The sequence below is a fragment of the Eurypyga helias genome, unplaced genomic scaffold, assembly GCF_000690775.1.
Source record: "Eurypyga helias isolate BGI_N326 unplaced genomic scaffold, ASM69077v1 scaffold8276, whole genome shotgun sequence".
NCBI lineage: Eukaryota > Metazoa > Chordata > Aves > Eurypygiformes > Eurypygidae > Eurypyga > Eurypyga helias.
The window spans coordinates 73,858-97,030 of NW_010258564.1; the positions used below are offsets into that span (position 1 = coordinate 73,858).

The window sequence follows — 23,173 nt, forward strand, 5'->3', positions numbered from 1 at the left end:
GAAGCATAAACTTGCAACCAACACAAAATTGTGCTTGGAAGGCAATACCAGTGGTTTGCCATCAATATACAAAACAGAAAATGAAAGGATTATTGCCTCAAGAATCCTGCTTCTTGGAATGCCCAATTTTGTTTTGCAATAAGCTTGTAGTAATAATTCATAACAGTCCAGGGTCCACAAGCTACAGCAGGAGATTGAGTCCTTTTTAGAAGATAAATGAGTGGGCAGATTTTGGTCTAATTCTGCGCTTATTTACTGCATTTACAGTTCCTATTAAAACCCATGATTAGTTTCATATAATAACATACATATATAAAATATGTATAAATTAATATGCATATTTATTATAAATAGGTATTGCATAAATGTGGCATTATTTATAAGCATTATAGTGTATATACAGTACATATATGAATAATATGTATCCCATAATAAATACCCCAGTATTTGCCCTAGACCCTACAGAAAAAATTCTTTGTGATTAGCATGCACTTATTGCATGTATTTCATGTTGTAACACACACAGATGAGGATTTCTATCACTAAATATCTTAATGGAAATTGCTGCTTTGCATCCTGTGTTACTGTATATACTGTGCAAGATGAGATTCTCTGTAGTTTAAGGGTTAAGATATTTAGAAGACACTTCTAATTTTTTGGCACTTCTAATTAGCTCTGTATTTTTTGGTCATTCTCCTGGTTGTTGTTGACAGAAGCACCAGCTGATTTCTGCTGTGTGCTCATTCAGTAATTGTTGGAGTCAGTGATCTTCAAGAGAGCTTGTCCTCATTACTCCAAATGGGGGTCACATTACTGTTTTTCTACACTAAAGATCAGTACTGTACAGCTCAATATCTCAGAAATATTTCTATTCTATTCTAATTAGAAAAATGAGAACATTTAAAATATTGACCCAGAATCTGGTAACATAAGAGGGAACTTAAAGACAATTGGAAGAAGAAAGCAGTGCCACCAAAATATTCTAATTTTAACAAATGCCTATTAAAATCAACAATATTATAAGATGAAAGAGATTTTTTTTTTTTTGAAGTCCAGCAATCTATGATTCTTCGTTGAACTTGGCTCAGTAGCTAAAAGAAAAACAATCACCAAATGAGAATAAAGGTGTTATGAACCCTTAAATAAACATATTTACACTTTCAGTCTATAGGTATTCAATCCCCACTTAACTAGGATAACGATTGTGCAAATTTTTAGCACAATTTTCTCAAGGCGTTATATTCAGTACTTAGTATTAACAGAAGGAAGGAAATATAAACAAACAACCAAGAAAGCTAAACCACTACCCACAAAATCCATTAATTCCATACTAAGCCACGTCTCCATATCCAAAGGAGAAGTTGAATATGATTGAGAGCAGTGTAATAGCTGGATTGGAGTCAGGAAATTTTTATCAGTGCCAAATCAATTACAGGTTACAGGTGTCCAGAATTAATTAAAATAAATTGCTATAAATCAGGCATTAGCTATCTGCCATGAGTGGAGAAAAACAGAAAAGAACGTCAAAATAAGAATTATTTTGTTTATAGTGAAATGTTGGAAAATATCAGAAAATAAACAACTAAGAATTTTGTACATTGTTTGGCAGTGTTTTTGTTCTAAAAACTAAATCTGTTTGAAGGTCTGTTTTTAAGCTACATTAAAGTGTGTTTCATTTTTAGAAAGGGGTTTATACTAAGTAATTTTGTTGTATCTGCAGTTTATACCTTTTGTGCTTAAGATGAGAGATAATACAGCTAACAAACAGGACAATAAGCTGAATTCTGTGTTGCCTAGACAGAAATTTTAGTGCTGGTAAACAAATATTGGTTTATACTTACAAGTACATAGAATACAAAGGTTTCTAAATGTTAGAAACCATATATATTAAAGTGATACTATATACATATGTATGAACATTTTTTCAATAATATCCTTTGTCATTTAAAATTGTTAATTTGTGAAAACATATCAAACAGATGGTTCAAATATCAGAAAAAATGTTGTCCAATAAAGATCCCTACAAAACCATATAAGTATAATAATGAAAACCATGTGGTGCGTTTTCCTAAATCTTAGAAAAAGAATTGGGCAAAATCAACTTCTATATCCACAAAGTTTCAAGGACAATGAAGTTTCAATGCACATGACACAAGTCACAACAATCTTGTTTTCACTGTAAAGAGAGACTTTTCAAACTGAAAATTTTGGGGAAGTGTATCAGTTTCCAGTGGTTCAAAGATGTCTGAACACCCAATACATCAGAGACCTTCTTCTTCCTTTCTCTGACAATAAATCAAAACTGAAACTGTAACTAAAAAAGATAAGAGTACATAAAATTCCAAGAAGACAGAAGAGAGGAAAAGCAGAACTCCAGACAAGTGTAGACAGTGTGCTATAAATACAGTATGATGAAAAACATACTATCAGGGAGTGAATAAATATGATTCTGTAAGCTTACAGCCATTACAGTGAAGGTCTATTTGAGTAACTGGGGCAGGAGAGTCACTACAATTTGGAATGCTTTTCAGATACAAAGATCTTAGGTCTGTGCCCAAGATTCTGTGTGGATTTATTCTCACAGAAAACTGCAGTTGGTGGTGAGGTCTTGAACGTGGGATTTGTCTTAATCTCAGCTAGTTAAGAGTGTTGGGTATTGTCTAAACTACACATCTGGTTCTCCCTCCCTATAGTGAGCATACAGAAATAAGCATATCAGAGAACAATTCACATCACTAGTCTTGGATGGGTATTTTGGATTGAGTGCAGTACTATGGCCAGCTCTTGCTTTACTACTTACCAAAAGATGAGGTGACTGCCTTAGAAAAAGAACCCATCTTCTGGATTGCTAAAGCCTAGTGTGAATCAAACCCTCAGTCTCTGCTGAGAAAAGGAAAATAAAACATGTTTTTCCCGAAGTGGAGTGTGAATGTCTGCCTGACAGAAGGGTCAATAAATTTAGTTACCTATGTTATCTTGAAGGGGAAAAGGGTTGAGAAGAAAGTATGGTAAAAAGAGAGCCACTGAAAGCACTGTCTAGTCAAGAAGCTATTAGCAATTAACTTCTTTAGTTACCTGTACTACAAATCAAGGGCCCAGCTTTTGAACCGGCTTTTCAAGTAACTTAACTAAAACCTCACACACTTGTGAAACAAAAAGATGACAACTGAAAATGTGAAAAGTCTGTGAAAGAGATGAGGAAGGGAAGACTAAGAATTCAACATTATTAACCACCAGCTAGTAGACAATGTCACTGAATCTGTCTAGTGGAGACACAAAATCCTAGGAACCTTGTGACTGGGGACATGACTGGCCAATCTGGGGGTTTGTGTATTGTAAAACATCTATGACTTTCATTTGCTTCTAGGTTTCTGGTTTGAAAGAGGGAACATTTTATGACTCAATCCTGGGTAGTGCACAGTCTGAGTTACAGCCTCATTTTTCTGCTAGCTTGTTTCACACAGCTCCCAATCACACACCATCTGTTTCTCAGGGCATAATTTGGCCTCACATCTCGTCCACCAAATCAAAACTTCTTATTGTTTTTTAGAGACAACACACACAGAGGCAGATAGATAATAAACTTGCATCATAGTTACAACCTGCGCCTGAAGTTTTTTAATAAAATGTTGCAGACTAAAATGACTGTTCTCATATATCACCATTGATGTGGTAAATGGCTCCCATGACCCTTTGCCTGTCCATAAATCACAACCTATGAAGATACACCAGGGTGATCAGATCACTCAGTGGATGTTTAATTAAGTGCACAGATTTTCAAGCTGCTACTTACAAGCAAACAAAATTTTTCTCTAGCAGTAGAAAATTAGAGTACAGGTGAAAGTTTAAAATTAGATTAAGATATATTTTTTTTGGATTATATATGTATGCAAGAGATGCACTTACATTATCTCACTGGAAAAGCTCATATCAAACCCTACACTCATTTATGGCCAACATTTAGCATTTAAAGAGGACCTGATGAGAGCTTCAGCATGTGTCAGAGAAAATATTACTACTGTTTTCATGTGTCATATTGAGTATCAGTCTCACTAATACTGCTAGTAAAGTCTTTTATTATGCTGAGTTTGGGTCTCATGACAAGCAATGTGTCCTGGGACAAACTGTCAGTACCAACTTCTCTACCTGGAAAACATAAGTTTTTCATCTTAACTTCTTGTATTTAAATAATGAATTGCATTTCTTCCACAAAGAATGAAACATATTTACATAAGCATCATTTGTTGTACCAACTTGCATCCTCAGCCGGGAACTGCATGTGCTTGAGCAGTGCCTAGCACAATGGATGCCAAGACAACACTCATATCAAGTGTATTATTAACACTTCTTTGGTATTTGAATTCTTATAACAACAAGAACAAAAATTATTGGGAAAGAAAAAATGCAATTTTATTTGTTCCTTTCTATTTAATTTTCTGCCTTTGTTTGGATTATGAAATAGCCTTTTATGAATTTGTTGAAGTCAGTTTGGATGTTAGTAGGCAAATTAAAGGACTATATATAGATCAGTCAGGTTATGTTCTGATATATTTTGGCTAAAAAACTAATGAATCTATGAAATGACAACCAAGGAGGCTGTTCAATATTTGCGATCCTCTGATTTAACCTGAATTCAATTTTTCACCTTCTTCGAGCTTTCTGTCATGACTTTGAACTATTTGCATTCATTGAAATATAACATATTTTCTCTCCATAGGCCTGGGATAGAAATCCCCTGGGATGGTTTTAAATGTTAAAAACAATGAGCTTGATAATATCCAATCAGATATTTCAGTTTCTTCATCCTGTTTTGGGATCAGCCTATGATAGGAATCTGATAATTCCTACAAAATGAAAAAGGTGGCAATTTGCAGTGCTTTTACAGTTTCTCATTTTGGCCGCCTCTAATGGCAGTTCTTTGCTCACGGTCAGTTTACTGCTAAGAATGTGACAAGAGCAGAAGCTTGTAATTTGTCGAGAGTCCTTAAGACGACTTCTAGTTGCTTCAGTAAGTTTAATGCCTATCCACAGAGTCCCTTGTGTAGAATCCTTCCTATTGATCAAAATTCTCCGCTTGCTAAGTGCAAAATCCAACTTAACAGTACGTAGATAATAATGCCACAGAGCAATCTACTGCAGAGCTCCACGGAGTGCTGTTAAGAACCGGAAGCATCGATACTTATTTTTTCAATCACCCTGCTATGAGACTGATAGCAGCTGCAGAAAAATTTTGAAGCTTCCAGAATGGGCATTAAAAGCATGGCAGGTGTTTCTTTTTTCCTAGCAAGGTTTCAGCATCATACTAAAGAACATTAAGCCACAATCCAGACTAAGAAGTTCCTGTACACAATATTTAAGGAAAAAAGAAACTGCTGCTGAAGCCCAGTATCAAAAGCTTTAAAGCAGAGTGCATTTTTCTGCATTTTCTGATCACTGAAGAGCCACTTTTGTTGAATCAACTGTTCTTGATCAATCTCAACATTGTTTTACCTTTTCCTCCATTTTTGGCTTGAAATGTGTATTGTAGAAGTGTGAACGTAAACATTGCTGTCTGCAGTATTACCAGTGAAATGCTTCAGTTGCTTCTGTAATGAAGCTTCTAATTTTGTGCTATAGTGAAGGCTTTACTGGTTCAAGAGATGATAGCAATTTTGTCATCAAATATTTCCTTTTTTTAGATGCTTTTAAGGCACAATTAATTCGATAGTTTTGATACTTTACCCTACCTTAGGAAAGTATCTACCTGATTTTCTTTTGGCTTCCACATAAAGGTTAAGAAGAACTTTAACATAATTGTCTGTGTCCAGAGTATCCTTCCCTTCAAATGATTCTCCAGTCTACCCTCTAGCCATTCTCTAACCCAAGCACTTCCCAGATGGGGCTGATGAGGTAGTCTGTCTGCAGGCTCCATGCTGTAATAACATCTGACTCTTTGTTACTCTCCTCACAACACAGTGCAGACTGGTACTTTAAGAGCTACTGGGAAGCCCCAAACAGGGTGAAATGGAATTGTCAGTGTTACACTCTCATAATGCTTAAGTACTAAAAATATTAGACATGATATTTATAAATAATAAACCTCTCAGAGCTCATTTCTTTGAGTTTGACCAATTAAGGAAGTCTGTAAGTCTGAAACAGTTGCAGGAAGAATCAGATTTGGTTTTGGACAGACATCTCTGAAATATTAGCAAACAAGAAAATGCCTCCTAAAATCCTGTCAGAGTAGGAAACTATAGTATGGACTGAATAATGCATACTAATCACGGTTAATGCAGTTAATCCTGAGCATGATGGAGAACTGTCTGTTTTCTCAACCTTTTTTTTTGTTTTGTTCACTATCTCAACATTGTGGGTACAGGACCTGCAAACAAAAGCAGAAACTCAGTGATTATAGATGAAACCTTGGGAAGCTACTTACTGGACAAAGGACCCGCATGTGGAGAAAGCGGATTTTTATTAAGTCAAAGGTGAAAAAACTGTAAGGAATTTGTATCTCAAGAAAAGGGAAAAACTTACTTGTGGGAAAGGGTTCCAGAACTAAATTGGATAAAGAGTTTGAAAATCATGACATAAATTGGAAAAGAGACTACGAAGTAAGGAAAAAAGAATATACAGAAAGGTAAACTATGTTTTGCTACACACAGAAAACCGAATGATGTATTGCACAGGGAATTAAAGCAGGGAGAAATAATAGCTGTCTGGGTCATCTGAAAGGAAGACAAAATCAAAGTTTCTAAACTACAGTACTTTTTGACTTAATGCCCTTAGATTCATGTTGAATAGAATGAATCAAAGTATAAAACTGAGTGTTACTCTGAATAATAGAGCCCTTAGTGTATAGCAGATAATACCCAGTTATCTTTTGGCTTTTCTCAGCTGATGTCACATCACTGAGAAGTTAACCCTATGTACTTCTAAGGAATATGCCTGGCTCTGGAAAGAATCATATTGTCCATGAAAAGAAAAGCAACTGAAAAATGGTGCTCCAAAAATGAACTCAGATGATACATCAAGGTAAACAGAAACATTTTTGTGTGTTTGTATTTACAAAACTGGTGATCTGGAAAGGGAAACAGGAATTCCTCTCTGCAGTAACCTGGAGAGGAGCTACCAGGAAGGCAGAGATACCTATTGTTAGGTCATTTGTGCAATCATGCATTTTGAGACCAAACAGGTGACAGGGTGAGAATATGATAGCGCAAGTTCAAGACTTTTGAATATAGGCAATATGTTTTTTATGCGTTCACGAATGTGTGAATGTGTAGGGCAGTAAATGACACATAACTGTCATAAAAAAAAAAAAAAAGGGCCACAATAATTCCAACATGTGAGTTTAGTTCCAATGACTTGGAAGAAGCATTTTTTAAAAATAATTTTATGTTTTATTTCCTAAAACGGTACTCTATTGCTGAAAGCAAATTATCTACATTTAAAAAACCCCTCAAAAATCAACACACACTCACGAGAAAAAAGTTAGAGACAGATAGGGTTAAATTAAATTAAACCCTAGTTTAATAGTTAAATTAAAATGGTCTAATTGCAGAATTAAAAGTTAGAAAATTGAGGATATGATCTGCAAATGAAGTTTTTCCAGTTATATTATCTGACCTATGTACAGTCAGTTTTATTACACAGTTCTCTACACTCTGGGGTCCAGTTGGCAGTGTCTGAATTAGTTCGTTTCAATATTATGTTTATGTAGTGACAATTTTTTCCTGATATTATAGGGCAAATTACATTCAACAGAACAGGAGACCCATGCTAAAGAATAAATGAATTTTAATAAATAAGGATTCTTTTACTGCTGTAGTTGCAAGTATTTATTTTCACAGGAGTTTGTATTAGACACAAGGGAAGCTCTTCAATACAAAATCTGGATTACCCTTTCTGGTATATGCTTTTATCTGAGTGTCACATGAAAGTGCAGCTGAGCCATAATGCAGAAGTCAAATATCAAGCAGAAATCATGTCTTAAAGGAAAAAGCACATGTGCGTAAATTAAAAAGTCTGAATCGCATGAGTCTTTTAAGCTGACATAAGAGTTTAGAAACCACTGTGTATTAATGGAATATCAAAGAGGATGTAAGATATCCCTAAGTGAGTATTCATTGGACAACAAAGAGCTATTGTATTGGCCTTGATCCTGAAAAGGGGCACAGAATGAAAACCTCAAACAAAACACAAAAGCAAACTACCGTAATACTCTGCATTGCATGTGAAAGTGAGGAAGTGTTGAAAAACTGAACCAAGCAAAATGAATCACCACTAAGGGGAATATGGTGATAAAAATTTCAACTGATATACTTTTCTGAATGCTGTACTTAGCTCCTGAAGTACTAGGAATTTTACCGCACCACAAATAATACTTTTCATCTAAAGGATATTCAGTACAGAGATAAAGTATATGGAGCCATTTATGGCTAAATGCTATAAATTAAAACCAAGTACTCAGTGAAAAACAACATCTCTCTTGTCATATAAACCAGGCAATGTAAACTCAGAGGATCTTTTACTTTCCTTGTTTTTACCTTGAAAAAGAATGTAACAAGTATTATAATTCTCATTACAAGGTTGTCAGGGCAAAATTAGTGCATGGTGTACTCTGAGTCACGGATTGTTCAGAGCTTACTGATGCATGAAATCAGAGTGAGGAGAAATGCTAGAACAAGGAGATAGGCTGAGAAAAATTCATCTGCAACTACAGAGACGTCAGTCATAAAGTCTGAACTGCTTAGCATCATTTCTTCTAAAATCCACCTGAGGTCTAAATAAATTAAAGGTACATTAACGTTAATAATTATTTTTATCTTTGTTTTTTGGAAAGTTTTCTTACAATTTAAGCGATTTCTATTTCTGAGTTGTAAAAGATTCTGTATATGTATGTGTTAAATAGCATGTGATTTTCAATATTTGTTAATATCTTACAAATACACTGTTTTGGCACCTAGTTCTAAATTTGTATGAGAACATAGCTACCTTTTTTTATAAAGAAAATTATAATTATCCATTACAGATTCTAAAAAAAGACTTTTAACATCTAAATTATGTTTATTATTTAGATTGTTAAGAAAACCACTGTGTGTGGTTTGTGCTGCAGAGAAAAAAAAGAGTCCTTCAAAGAAATGCCATGTTTACTTCAATTCACCTTCTGAGCTGTATTAGTAAAAATGCAGCTGGCAGATTGAGAAAGGCAATTCTTTCCCTCTATTTGGAACTTTTTGTTTTGGGATTGTATCTGGGGCACAGGGTACAAGAAAGACTGACAAACTGGAGTGAGTCCAGAAGACAACCACAGAGATGGGCATGTGGTGGAAACATGTGACATATGAGTAGAAGCTGAGAAATGTTTTTTATTTCAGTCTGGTCAAAAGAAAGCTAAAGGTAAATCTTTTTTTCTGTCTATATCCACCTATTGGAGAGTATCAGGAAGACAGAGCTGGACTTGAAGATGCATAGAATAAGAAGTAAAAGACACAAATTAGAATATCTGATTAAATATAAAGAAAAAAAATACTGTGAAGGTTTCCAAATAAAATTTGACTGGAGAGGTTGTAGAATCTGCATCTGTGGAGATGTTCAAGACTGGACTAGACAAAGTCCTGAGAATCCCATGCAGTTACTCCTGTTTTGAATAGTGTGTTGGACTAGAGGATTTCTGTACTTCTCATCCAATCTCAGTTATTTTGTAACAGTCACGCTTTTGAGAAGCACTGCAATGTAAGAGAACAATGCAAAATAGAAGAAAGAAAAGAAAAATAAAGAAAAGATCAATGAAAAAAGGGTGGTATTTTGTTTGTAATAAGTTTTACTAACTAGTTTCTCATGGGTACACATTTTACTTCGCACAGATGACTGTGAAAGACTTGAATTAGGCATTGTTAGTAAAGGATATAAGAATTCATTCACAGCAAAGAGGTACCAGAGATGTAGAAAGGAAACTAAAAATTGCTGATAAAAAAGAGTAGAAAAGTAAAGGTGTTTCAAAGTTGTCTGTTATTATAGAAGGAAAATAGGAGTTGTTGATGAGTCAAATAAATTCATGGGTGCTAATTTCTGTATATATAGAGATATGGAATAGACATGATAGACTGAGATTATTTGTAGATGTTTGGGCTTTTTCTAGTTTGGAACGTATTTTTGCATTTTCTGGTGGGGGGAGAGCTATCTTGATTTCTAAATGACAAGAAGATTTGAGGAAAGACTCATTAGCTTTGGGATTATGATAACTTTCCAGACAAGCTACAGAAAACCTTTTCAGTTCTAAACTCAAACACATGAAGAGCTAGTATTCTGTGGGTGAAAAAGGTTATTTAAAAAAAAAATATATATTATCAGTAAGTATATATGACTTGGCCTACTAGTGACAAATGAACTACATCAGAGGATGTCCTTGGCATTATTTAGCTACTGTACATACTGAACAGTAAAGAAAATTTTGAAGAAGAAAGAGTATAGGAAATTGAAAAGTACAGTGATAAAAAATGTAAGATTAATAACCAGTCACTACACAGTCAAAAGTCTAAGAGAGATTTCTTTGCATAGTGGTGTTTTTTCTTACCAAAAGATCAGTAATATATAGATCTAAGAATATTGAAAGAGTTCCTACAAAAATAACAAAAAAGGTTTTTTTTTTCTCTATGGTTTGATAGTTATGTAAAACGGAAAGGCATATGGAAGCGACATCAAACAGCAGCTTCAGAAGGCGCATTTTCTGATTCTTACATAATCATACTTCTATCATACCATGTCACCTCATTATATTGGTACAATACAATCGCTTTCCGACAATATTAAAGTATGTAATGAGGGGATTTCATGCATTGTGACCTTAAGTGATGCATGTGAAAATGACACACTTTTCTCACGGGTCTTCCTGAGTTTTTAACTAGAAACTGTAAATTTTTAATCCTTTAAGGATATTTCAATGGCTTTAGCACAGTTAATTTAATGACACTGTGGTAAAATTTAAATTATACATTTCCCAGCTTTAGGCTGATTATGTCTGCTGTGAACGTAGGCAAAGAGATAATAGCCAAGGAGCATAATACAAAAAGCATATTAGTGACTGTGTACAGAGACAACAGGCTATGGCAGCAGGAGAAGAAAAAAAGCATAGTATTATATTAGGTCCTGTGAAGTACTACAGATAGCAACGTTGGTGCTAGTATTACTAAATATTTTTTAATTAACTAATTAAAATGGCATATTAATTAAACTGGAATTAAAGTTGTAAAAGTTTAAAATCAGAAACTTCATAAATAATTTTCTTAAAGTATTCAGCAAGAGGTAAGAGGAAGGGAAGGGCAAGGTAGGAAGGGAAGGGCAAGGTTGAGGAATGCTTGCTAGTCTCAATTGTTTCCTCTCATTAGAATTTTTTCTCTTTTTTCAAGGCTAATATATTAAACAGAAACTTTGGTATATTTTTAACCTTCCTATATGTGCATTACACCTGTGATTCTGTTCCCTCTGATGTGCTTTTCATTTATTTGCTCTAAGGACAGTAGCTTTATACAGACATTGAAAAGAAATTGAGACATACAGGAATCTTAGATACATACGCAGAAAATCTACTTCCACGGAAGTCACTAACATCACAGTAATCTGATTTTCACTGCTGCTAGTAATTTTCCAGGGCAAAATTGGTGTCATACACAACTAGATCATATTTGTTATGGTTTCTTTCACAATGGTAAATGGGTTTACAAGTTACAAGCAGTGATGGATCATTCACGTGGTTGTTTTTCATAAATATTTGAGATTCTTACTTCCTCTCTATCATTTAGTAAGGAGAAACATTTAATTTCAAGTTTTTGAAATGAACTCCTTGACTCAAGGAGAACATGAGTTTGATAGTGTTAAAGAAAAGGAATGTAATTCATAATCAGTAATAGTGTGACATTGATTTGTGATACTAATTGACATATTATCTAAATAATAGAATACTTTGGATATTTGAGATTCTTACTTCCTCTCTATCATTTAGTAAGGAGAAACATTTAATTTCAAGTTTTTGAAATGAACTCCTTGACTCAAGGAGAACATGAGTTTGATAGTGTTAAAGAAAAGGAATGTAATTCATAATCAGTAATAGTGTGACATTGATTTGTGATACTAATTGACATATTATCTAAATAATAGAATACTTTGGTTTGGATTTCATGAGGAAATATGATGTCTATCTTTTTCACAATGAAGCAAATCAGAACCTTGATAACAGCAAAGACTGATGTTCTCTGGTACCTGAAAATATGCAAAAATGCAAATGTGAGAGATACCTCTTGTTCTGACCAGAAGTGTCTATTTTTTGTTGGATAAGATGTAGTTTCACTGCTATATATTGCTTAGAAACATGGCACTGAGGCTGCTGATTGGATAGCAAGTTTATGGTCATTTATGTATTGAAATCTGTTCATAGAGTTAGACAGAGACTTGAAAACCATTGAACGTGTGAGAATCATTATTTTTTATCATGCCTAGGTAGATTAATTGTAGCTTGTTGTTTTCTAGACTAATGTAATTCTTTTTTGTTATTAATCTCATTGGAAATCTGGTTTCCACAATAATTTTTTTTCTAGATATCATATCACTTGTTTATGTTCTTGTATACAATTAGATTTTCTGCAAAGTATATCTAACTTTTAAAAAATATGCATAGACTTATTCTCTGGGAGCAATTAGCATGCAAATACTGAAAGTGCATGGATTTTCAAGATCAATAGACTGGAGAATGTCAGAATAAAATGTTAGAGAATATGCCAAATGCATCACAAATTCCCTTTAAAAGTTGAAAATTAATAATAAATTTCATAACATAGCTACAAAGATCACTAAATCCTGATGCAACAGGTGATAACCTGTTGAAAAGCTGCTGCAGCTAAATTAGATTTATGACAGATAATGAAGAATATTCCCTGGGAAGGTGGCTTTCTAGCAGAAAATGAATTTTAGCAGCCCATGTGTAGATCTTTGTAGTCTCCCCACAGATCATGAATGTTGACTAATAGATCTAACAAAAGATGACTTAAATTATAGTTTAGCCCTTTATGGTGCTATAAATTAAAAGATACACTATAAGTATATGCTTGTATTTTGGAGTCTGATTTCTCAATCCAATCAACGTGGGTTCATTTCACACTCTGCTTTGGGGATTTCTTCTCCAATACTCTGTTTCTTCCTGATTTAAAAATAGACTTGGTGCCTACAGATTTTAAACATTTTATTGCTATATGGTAACATGTCACTGAGACACAGTAATTGCTATTTATCTTGTCACTATTTCAGTGTGTCTAATTCCGTGATAACACCCAGATATTCTGGCTGAAGTAAGATTTATGTGGCAGAGAGATTAAACAGTGATTCTTTATCAGGAAAATAAATATGCATAGTTGTTTCACATATTGATGTCAGCTATCACAATACTGTTTCCATCCTATTAAATGCTTTTAGCTTTTAAAACATGGTGGCAGCATGCAGAATGGCTTTTGGCATGCACAAACTCCTAAGATGCCTAAGGAATACCTGAGGATAGCTACTTGATTCAGGCTAAAATCTAGCCAGGGACCGACTGCTTAACAGTACAGCTGATTGCATCCCAGTGCCATCCCAAGCAACATGACAAGGCAGCTTTTAATTTACTTGTGTAGGTAAATCATCGGCCCTAACAAGTGTACCGCTTATATAGGCAGGGCTATATGAGACTTGCTGTGTGTGCTGCTCTGGACACTCCTCTGCTGTGAGCACCCTCTTGGTTCATGGCTAGTCACTCCCAATCCTTCCTAGGCTGCTCCCCCACAAGCATGTCTGCATCTGTGTGACCAGCTGACAAGGGAAATGCCCAGGTGAAATAAAGGGGCTATTTTTCACCTGAATCAGACCCCTAAATCTTTTCCTTGTAAAGCAAGAGACCTGAGATGAGGGAAGAGAATTATAACAATTCAGCTTTGACAGTGACACCGGACCTGGCTCCACCCATAGGTACAAAAAAGTACATCTGCCTAAGGTCCACAAAGCAGGAAACATCTCAGGCATGATGGGCACTGGGCTGTTTCTTTAATCATGTTCTCTTACAGAGATTAAGAGTTGTTTAGGAGCGTGGCCAAAATAATTGTGTTGTCAAAACTCATGTAGTGTAATAGAATCAATTAGTAAAAGAGTGCTGCTTTTGAACAAAGATCCTTCAATGTGAAGGGGTGATCTTGTTATTTGTTTTTACTATTTAGTCAAGGTTATAATTGTTTCCCTTCTCTACTTTATAACCAGATCTCTAATTCCCATTATGAGCCTGCCAGAGATAAATTAGACCGTGATTTATGCAAAGATTGAAAAGAAGTGACTTACAGAACTCTCTCAGGAAGATAAGAGCTTCTGCCATGAAGTTTCTCTTCCTTAACGTCCTCAGCATTGTCTTTCTCCACTACTTCTTGATCATTAAAGTACCACTTGGGAATCTGGGGATCAGCTGGTGGCATGAAGTTAAGTGTTTAAATTCCCAAGAATTTTAGATAGAATTTCTAGTAAGGACAAATTATGCTTAAAGTCATAGTCTGAAGAGCCTTAAGCAAAGAAAAACCTTTAGGCAGCTGATGACTTGTCATTTTCTGCCTGTGTGGTGCACAAACAGGCGGACATTTATAACAGCAGAGAAATGAATCATCAGTAGAATCAGGATTCATAAACTCTTTGCTCAACTGATAATTAGTTGAGTTGCATAAGCAGATATTCAAGGCATCTCTGGCAGAATGAATATCTTGTGGTTGTAAGCAATTTAAAAAAGTTGAGCTCTTCAGCTGTTTCTTTTCAGCAGGGCTATAGGATATGTATATATGGGATACTTACCGTTCAGTAACTGAGAAAAGAATCAAGAAATGCAGTTGTATGGAAATACCAAAAAGCAAGGTCATACAGGGTGTGACTCAGCTCCCTAAGTACTAGCGTCTAGTCTGCAGGTGCCTGAAGAGGTCCAAAACATCTACATGTGCCTCATGGATACTACAGAGTAATGATGTGAGACTTTCACTCTGCTGAAAAAGCAGCTGAGGGCCGTGTGTGTGTTTGTGTGTGTTATAGCAAACTGCATATCTGTTTTTATACAATTAAATCCTATTTGAATTGAAAATTGGTAAGATATGGTGGAACAATTCTTCAAACATCAATGCAATGAGTGAAGAAGATTATGTTTTTGTAAAATAAAGTATACTTCAAGGCATTGTTACTTAAACACACACTCCTGTATAAGAATCAAGCATTATTTCCCTAAAAAGAGCCAGTGAATGCCTAAATAGCTGTATAGCAGTATATGAAGTACAGCATTAAGGAGAAATAATAGAAAGTATTGTCCTGAACATCATTCCTGGGAAGAAAGACTGGGATGTTTCAGTTCAGAGAATTCATTTAGGATCTTGTAGATAACAATTTCACTGAATATAACCACCGAATTCATTTGGTAGCCTGTGGGAAATGCTATATGTTAAATTAATTGAAACTCACAAGTGGCCATTTTCTTTGGATATTTAACTGGGGACACAATATAAAACCTTCAAGCTGTTTAATAATCTGCTTCTATAGTCGAATAAATTCTGAAGATTTATCTGTATTACCAGGGGGGAAAAAAAAAAAGAAAAAGTGGTGTTTTCACCAAAAAGTGAAGTGTAGTAGGCTGAGCTACTGTGCTGCCTGTGTGACTGATCCCACAGATGCAGAAACGCTTGTGCCAGATACAAGTTGGGCCTGGTGCGACATAGAGACCAATCGACAAACTGCAAATTACAGAGTCGAAAGTAATTTTCCATCCATTTTTCGTATATACTTTCTTTGGCCTTCACAGTGCACAGTTTTCAGTTTAAACAAATATTACATACCACATTTAGATGGAACTGAAATTTTTTCAGAAGGCTACCACCATGATTATGAAGAAAGCATATAATAGACACCTCCGTTACATGCAAATACATGCTCATATTTAAAAAAATAACACAATGTGTACTAACCAAAGCACTTTATAAAATATAATACAAATTTCACCTACAAACTCAAATAATATATTTGCTTGTTTCTGTTCTGAAACACCCTTCATTTTATTTTCTACTTTGATTTTTTTTTTCCGAGCTATAAAGCCATTAAAACAGGAACTTACAATGGAAGCACTGACAGATCTTTAAATACAGTAAAGTGAAGAGTAAAACTGTAATAAGAACCTGCCAAAACTGAAAAGGAAAGCATCTGAGAGACCAGAAGAATATAAAAACATGTCCATTTCTAAGTTTTGAATTATTATATTTTTAGATTTAAGTGCTCTGTGTGTTTTGACTAATTGCATAGCAAAGTGTGACAGATGAAATACCATGGCATACAGGACAATTACTTCCGTAGTTCCAAGATTTCAGTATTAACCTGGGGGTAGTTAGAAGGCACCATTCTCAGGTTTTCCTGCGTCTCTGTCTAGCAACACTGCAGTGATCCTGGCTTGGTATTTGGGATTTAATGTCCCCATACCAGATTTGTTTCTCCCCTTTCTTTTCTCTGACTTCTTTCACAGGTGTTGTATCTTAGAGAAACATAACCGAAAAAACAGAAAATGATGAAGAGTTGGGTAAAGGCAAAATTTCAGCAGCCTCAGTTCACTCCCTTGTGTGTTACGTTACACAAGACTTGAACACTTTTTTCCTCCAGTGGATTTATTCTCCAATTGGTACCTATAGACAATGATTCTCAGTTAATGGGTACTATTTAGTGTTTCCTGTTCTTCATAGGTCATTGTGTGGCTTGAAGCTTTACACCCACATGACTTTGAAGACAGAATTTCCTCTTTAATATTTTTCCGTGGTTTAATGCCTGACAGCTTCACAAATGTTTGTGTCTCCCTACTTTCAGTATCCACCAAATTTATTTGTAATATTTTAAGTCTGACTGTCAGAGCACTTGTTATTAATATCCAGTACTTCATTGTCCAATGTACAGCTTCTACAGGCTTCTCTATGGCTGCAAATCAGTCCCAATGGTCTCAGGAGAGTCACATAGTAAATGAAGAACATGTCAAGCAGACAGTCATTTTGCTATGTGGCAATACACAGTCGGTAGGTTTTGTATGAGTGACAACTTCAATTTTATGAATTTTGGTGGCCAAGCAGGTTTGGGGCAGATTTGAATTGAGTATTTCATGTGACATGGAAGAAGCGTTGATATTAAATCATTAATAAATACTGAAACCAGCACATATGGTCATATTTATTATAGATCAGAGCCTCCCGGATTGCTGACACACTACTCAACTGATACACCCTGATGAGAGAGGGTAAGCGGACTGGCACTGACTCTTCTCAGTCTGACTCTGTCCAGTGTCCAGTGACAGGACAAGAGGCAATGGGCCTCTGAAATACAGGCAATTCCATTTAAACATGATTTCCTTTTAAACATAAGGATATCTTTCCTTTTTACTGTAACGGTCATTAGCTGGCATAAGAATGTTTCCCAGATACGCTGCAGTGTCCCCATCCTTGGACATACTCAAACCCTGACTATGACATGACCTTGAGCAACCTGCTCTAGCTGATCCTGCTCTGATCGGTGGGTTTGGGCCAGGTGATAGCCAGAGATCCCTGACACTCTCAGCTGTTCTGAGATTCCTTGATATCATTCAGATAAAATGGAATAAAAAGTTTTTACCCACTTGTTATCAATAATAAAAATCACCATGATGGCTGCTGCAGGAAGAGGGCTGTTGCATTCAAATGATCTAAAATTCTCTCTGTTGCGTAACCTGCCAAAATTTTTTTTCACCTTGTCTCCAGAAAACCTTCAAACAGAAGTAGAATGAAGGAAACTAATTGCTCCATAAGAAAAATGGCTAAATTGAAGTGGCAGGTGGTGTTTTGTTACCATTTATATTCCTCACAGAAATGCTTAATATACTTAGGTCCTCAGGCAAAGTTAGCCTTGGACCTAGGTGGATGGATATCAGCAATTATACAATGGCCACAGAGAGACTGGCACTGTTGCTCTGCTCATTGTGATCTATAGTGAATATGACCTTCAGAGGTTGTTAATGCTTTTCTGCAGAGCTTGTTCTGTCGTGTGAAGGAGAAAGCTTAAACTGCGTGATATGGAAAGGGAGCATACATATATGTTTACCCATCACTGTATTTAGATATTTTTTAGATTTAATATTAATCTGTGAAAAATTTGAGATGGACAAGAAACATTAATAAAATAAACATTATTATTTGAGAAGCTTCAAAAGGTAAAGGTAGAAAAGAAAAATGAAAGAGCACAAAACTGGCACTATAAAAGTCCTGCTTCTTCAGATGGCCTTTTTTTTTGTCAAATTGTGGTAATTTTTTATTCTTTGGTCATCTGAATGGAGAAAATAAAAATAGGGACTGAATAGAACTCTTTGCACTGCTAGAGTGCTTTTGAATGGTTTTGTCTTAACTGTAATTAATGAATATGTAATGGAAATAATGAGCTAGAGTAAAAATTCAATATAAGTTTAATGAGAAGAATATTTTAAATGTAGGAGAAAGAACAAAAACATATGAACAAAGACCTATAATGATTTTTAATACCTACAGCTCCTCAAGCATATCTGTTTAAACATCAGCTGCAGTCACTACTACAGGGTAATGCAGACAAGAAAGGTTGGTGACTTTAAGAAAGTGATGAAAAAGCTATTACAGCTGATGGAGTATTGGGTCATAAAAATGTGCGCAGTAATATATTAGAAAATACCTGCAGGTTTCAGAAACCTGAACACAGGAACTGAAAAAAATAATAAAAATGTACAGGAACCTGAACACAGGAACTGAAGAAATTTATACAAAATATTTGTCCAGGATTTAATAATTGACTTTATTAGCATTACTCAATATATATAGTCATATAACCGACAGCAGATTCCAGTGTATTCCACTGTGTATTATAAAGTTTACTGTCTAAAAAAAATAATGTTATTAAATATCACTTTTGTTGCCTTCTTTTAGCTTGATACATAAGTTTAAAAAAATGTTTAATTAGAAACAGGCTCCTGTCTGGCTGTCTGATCTGACTAGTCTTGGGCTGTGTCTTGATTAGGAGCTGATGCTAAAATAGTAAATGAGGGTTTGATGACAAATTAGGAACTATCTGATTGGAATAATTCAGAAACTTCACAAAACTGTTGATCACCATACTCTTTCCCACATGCAAAATTCTTCTTAATTAGTACCTAAATCAAAGTTCCAACCAAACATTTTTTTACAAGTCAAAATATAAACTCATTTTTTCAGACTTGGATTCCAATATAATCCACTTTTCTATAATACCATAACTATAAACTAAAAGATTCCAAATTATTCCGGATTATTATGGACTACAAAACTCAGTGTTCAAATCAATAATCAGAGCACACATTATCACAGGCTACCCTAAATGACAGCGTCATCTATCAGCCTGTCAGACAAAAGTGGTCAGTAAAGACAGTTAACAGTTTTAATTATTGTGAGATGACCAATGAAAATATGCAGGTTAAATCTGCCTCTACAGTTACACAACTCTCGTTGTTGTTCTCAGGTGTGTTATAATTCCAAAACTGAAATATAACAATAGCTTTTTTTCTCCTCCTCTTAACCTTTAGGTGAAAATGCTGATTACATTATGTTTGTTTGAATGTATTAACGCTTCACTGAAATAATTATACATCAAAGAGATTTGAATTTGACATGTACTTGCTTTCAAATGCTGATAGTGATCATTAAACGTCTTGTATCACTAAGCTTCACAGACTATGCCTTGTTTTTTGGGACTTTTCATCTTCTGCACAGTAGATCTTCAATAACATATATTTCATTAAAATGTGTTTTTGCAGCAGCTCTTAATCTGTACATACGGTTAATAGAAGGAATTTTTAATACTTTGGAATCTTTATTAAATAAGTATGCTTCTGTAAGAGTAATTTAATCAAATTAAAAACATTTATGAGATTGTAACACTCAGAATGATACTTCTTGTCAGCAAATAGTTATGAATATCCTACTTTTTTGCTTCATCTTTTAGACTTGGCACTCATTCAGAACCCAGTTCTAAAGAGCTGTTGCAATATACAGATGTTTTCCAAGTAGAATCAAATTATTTGACTGCTCTGAATAATGACTGCTCACCAATGACAGCAAACATAGCATCAATAGACTGTGAATATGAGGAAGTTGAATTGGATAATTTGTTCAAAGATGAGAACAGACCAAGGGAAGGAGCTCATGAAGACTATTTCCACAGATACGCTGCCAAGTGAGTGGCTTTAACCTTTGGAATAAGGCTGAAGCATTTGTGACTTTCATACTGCATTAAGTTCCAGGAGCTGGAGTCCAGGTCCAATTGCAGCGAGAACTGTACCCAGCCACAAGTCCCACAGGAAGAAAATCAGCCTCCTGCTCAGTTTCAAATGGAAATGTCACTTGAGGTATTTATATCAACCAGCTTTTGGTTGTGTGGAGGAGCACTAAGAAAGCAACAAAGCTTGGAAAAGGTGGACTAGACAATAGCAGAACCACTAGTCAAGGGGAATTTCTTCTTCTCTGTAGAGGGGAAGATCTCTTTTGTTTTGAGACTTTTATAACAGATATGACTAAGTGGAGCAAATTTATTTTTTCTGGACTGGCAGAGTTGGCAAAAGTGATGCACAACATGCAGGTGGTACAAGCACTTTAGAGGAGAAATATGCTGTCGCAGAAAAAAAAAACAACAACTTATCTGCTGTTCTACTCATGCCCTTGTTTATTATTTAATCAGCATGCCTTTTTTTGTAGGATTTTTATCAGAATTCTAGAAAGAAAGCACAGTTCAAAGTATAAACATGTACTTATCATGTCAGATTATTCCTTTTTAAGATGTTTTACACAGTCCCTTTCCAGTGGCACTCAAACCATGGAAACTCACATGCTAGGTCCATTGATTTACACTTCCTTTCCCAAAATCACAACAGGCTTCCACATCTCCTCTTCAAACTCTATTATCGTTGTTTAAAGCATATTGTATGCAGAGGCAGAACTCAGTTCACTTGAAACTGATATTCCTGTCACCCCCACTCCTCTATAAACAGTAGATGGAGGGGAACTGCTCTGAATGACACAAGATGCTCCCTGAACACCTGGCTAAAAATTAATTTGAACACAACCCAAGTTTTGCAAAGATTTGAAATTTTTCTACCATCTTTTCATCTTCCATTTTTCATAATTTCCCATTCCAGAATCTGTCAAAACAATCAAGTAACAAAAGCTGCAAATACGAAAAATGAGGTTCCAGATCTTATTTTTATGAACTTTTAAATTCAACTTAGGCTATGTTTGGACAGGTATCAAATAATTTTTAAAATGCTTTACTGGTCTTGGATTAAAAAATGGTTTACATGTGGTGATCAGAGAAACCATAATCGAGATGATACAGTATAGAGGCTTCAGTCTCAGAATATTTGATATTATCAGCTTCTTTGTAATATCGTTGTGTCCTATCTTGTCAATATGTACTATACAACTCATACCTGTTAGTAAAATGTTGCATATAATGCTGTTCCACTCAGCCCCCCCTAAGATCTAATATGGCATGAAAAGTTACCCATTTTTCCTTCTCAGAGCAAAACAAATGGCATGAAATGAAAATAAAACTCACCTGAATGAAAAAGCTTTTGCTGCTAACGAGGACAGATGAACTCTACTGCTTTCATCAGTATTGCACAAATGAATAAAAAGGCCTTGCTTTTATCTTTTTGACTAATGCCATGCAAGTTAGTTAAAGTGGTTCATTCACTTACATTACCAGAAAGATAAGATTGGTCTGTGTGCTTCAATACCATGTGCAGGGTGACTAAACTGTTCTTGTGTACAGACATGCAATCTTGTGAAGTGCAATTACAGCTGGCATTTAACCCACAGTGCTTAGACAATGTTTAATGCACAAAGCTGGACAGAATTTATTTAATCAAACATATTCTGTTGAAAAGATGTACTGTTGAGTAATTACTCGTATAATTAAATCCTACAATGGAATCATATTTTTCTTCTCTGAATCTTTTCAAAGTTATTCTTAGACTTCCATTGTGATCAAGACGGAAATCTGCCTTACTAACATTATTTCAAATGAATAAGCACATGTGATAATTGATGTGGTCCTGTCTATTTCAACCTCTATGCTTTTGACACCCTCACACACTAAATTGGTAGTATTCCTACAGTGTAAACAAAGCGTTTTTGAAATTATTTACAGAAAATAGAGGAGAAAAAAAACCCCACCATAACTTCTTTTCATTTGTCTGCATCTCCAAATAATTTTAAGATATTTCATTTTGGTATTGTGGAAACAATAAAGCCACTACTGTCAGACATATCATCTTGACCAAACAATTACATGATACCCATGCTAACATGCATGTTCTTGTCACTTGCTGGATTTTCGTATCATAACACCGAATCAAACATGCAAACAGAATACTTAGTTTACTGAACAGGCTTCTGACCTCTTATTCTCCTTTAACACTTTGTCTCCTTTCTTCCAAGTGATAGTTGGCTTTGGAGAGGCTTGTGGCTTGCACTCAATGACAACTTCTTGGCCCTTGGTAATAATTATTGCTTTCCTCATTTGATTTAGTGGGAAAGTGGGAGCTGAAGCTATTGAAAAGAAATATGTTAACTCTACAGAGAACAATCACAGCTTCCTGTTTCATTACATTCTAATAGGTTAGAATAACAGATTTAGGTTTGGGGATAGAATATCCATTTTTGGCTTGGAAATTATTACACTAAAAATTAGATGGAATTTTACAAAATATTTTAAATCAGCAGCCAAAACCAGATGGAAGGTCTATAATGTAGTCCGGTTGATAGCGTGAGGCCCTTCACATCAGCATACTAAAGTGAGATTGTTTTTGAAATCCAGCAGCTTTAGGAATTAAATACTACAGTTGATTTAGCTACACCTTTTCTAATTTTTTTGGATTTCATAGATAACTTGTTAGAAGTAACTAATTCAAAATGAAAAGAAGCTTAAATTCCACAACTATCCAAAATGTACTCTTTAGAATTAATTCTTACAAAAAGTATTACTGTTTGAAATTTTTTTTGCTCTCCCTTTATATATTTGTATGAATACTAGAAATTGAAAAGTAAGAAACGCTTAATACAATATATTTATCCACGTCTTGTTCTTAGTATTT

The 23,173-nt window shown here is 34.9% G+C and overlaps 1 protein-coding gene across 1 annotated transcript in view; it reads right to left on the reverse strand.

The window, feature by feature from the left end:
* Window positions 1-23,173, reverse strand: part of CNTN5 (contactin 5) — a gene marked incomplete at both ends in the record, with an annotated part of 137,862 nt that overhangs the window by 70,987 nt on the left and 43,702 nt on the right. Inside the window, one exon of the mRNA XM_010154386.1 lies at window positions 22,478-22,628. Coding sequence (XP_010152688.1) covers window positions 22,478-22,628 — 151 coding nt within the window. The remainder of the gene's footprint in view (window positions 1-22,477; window positions 22,629-23,173) is intronic.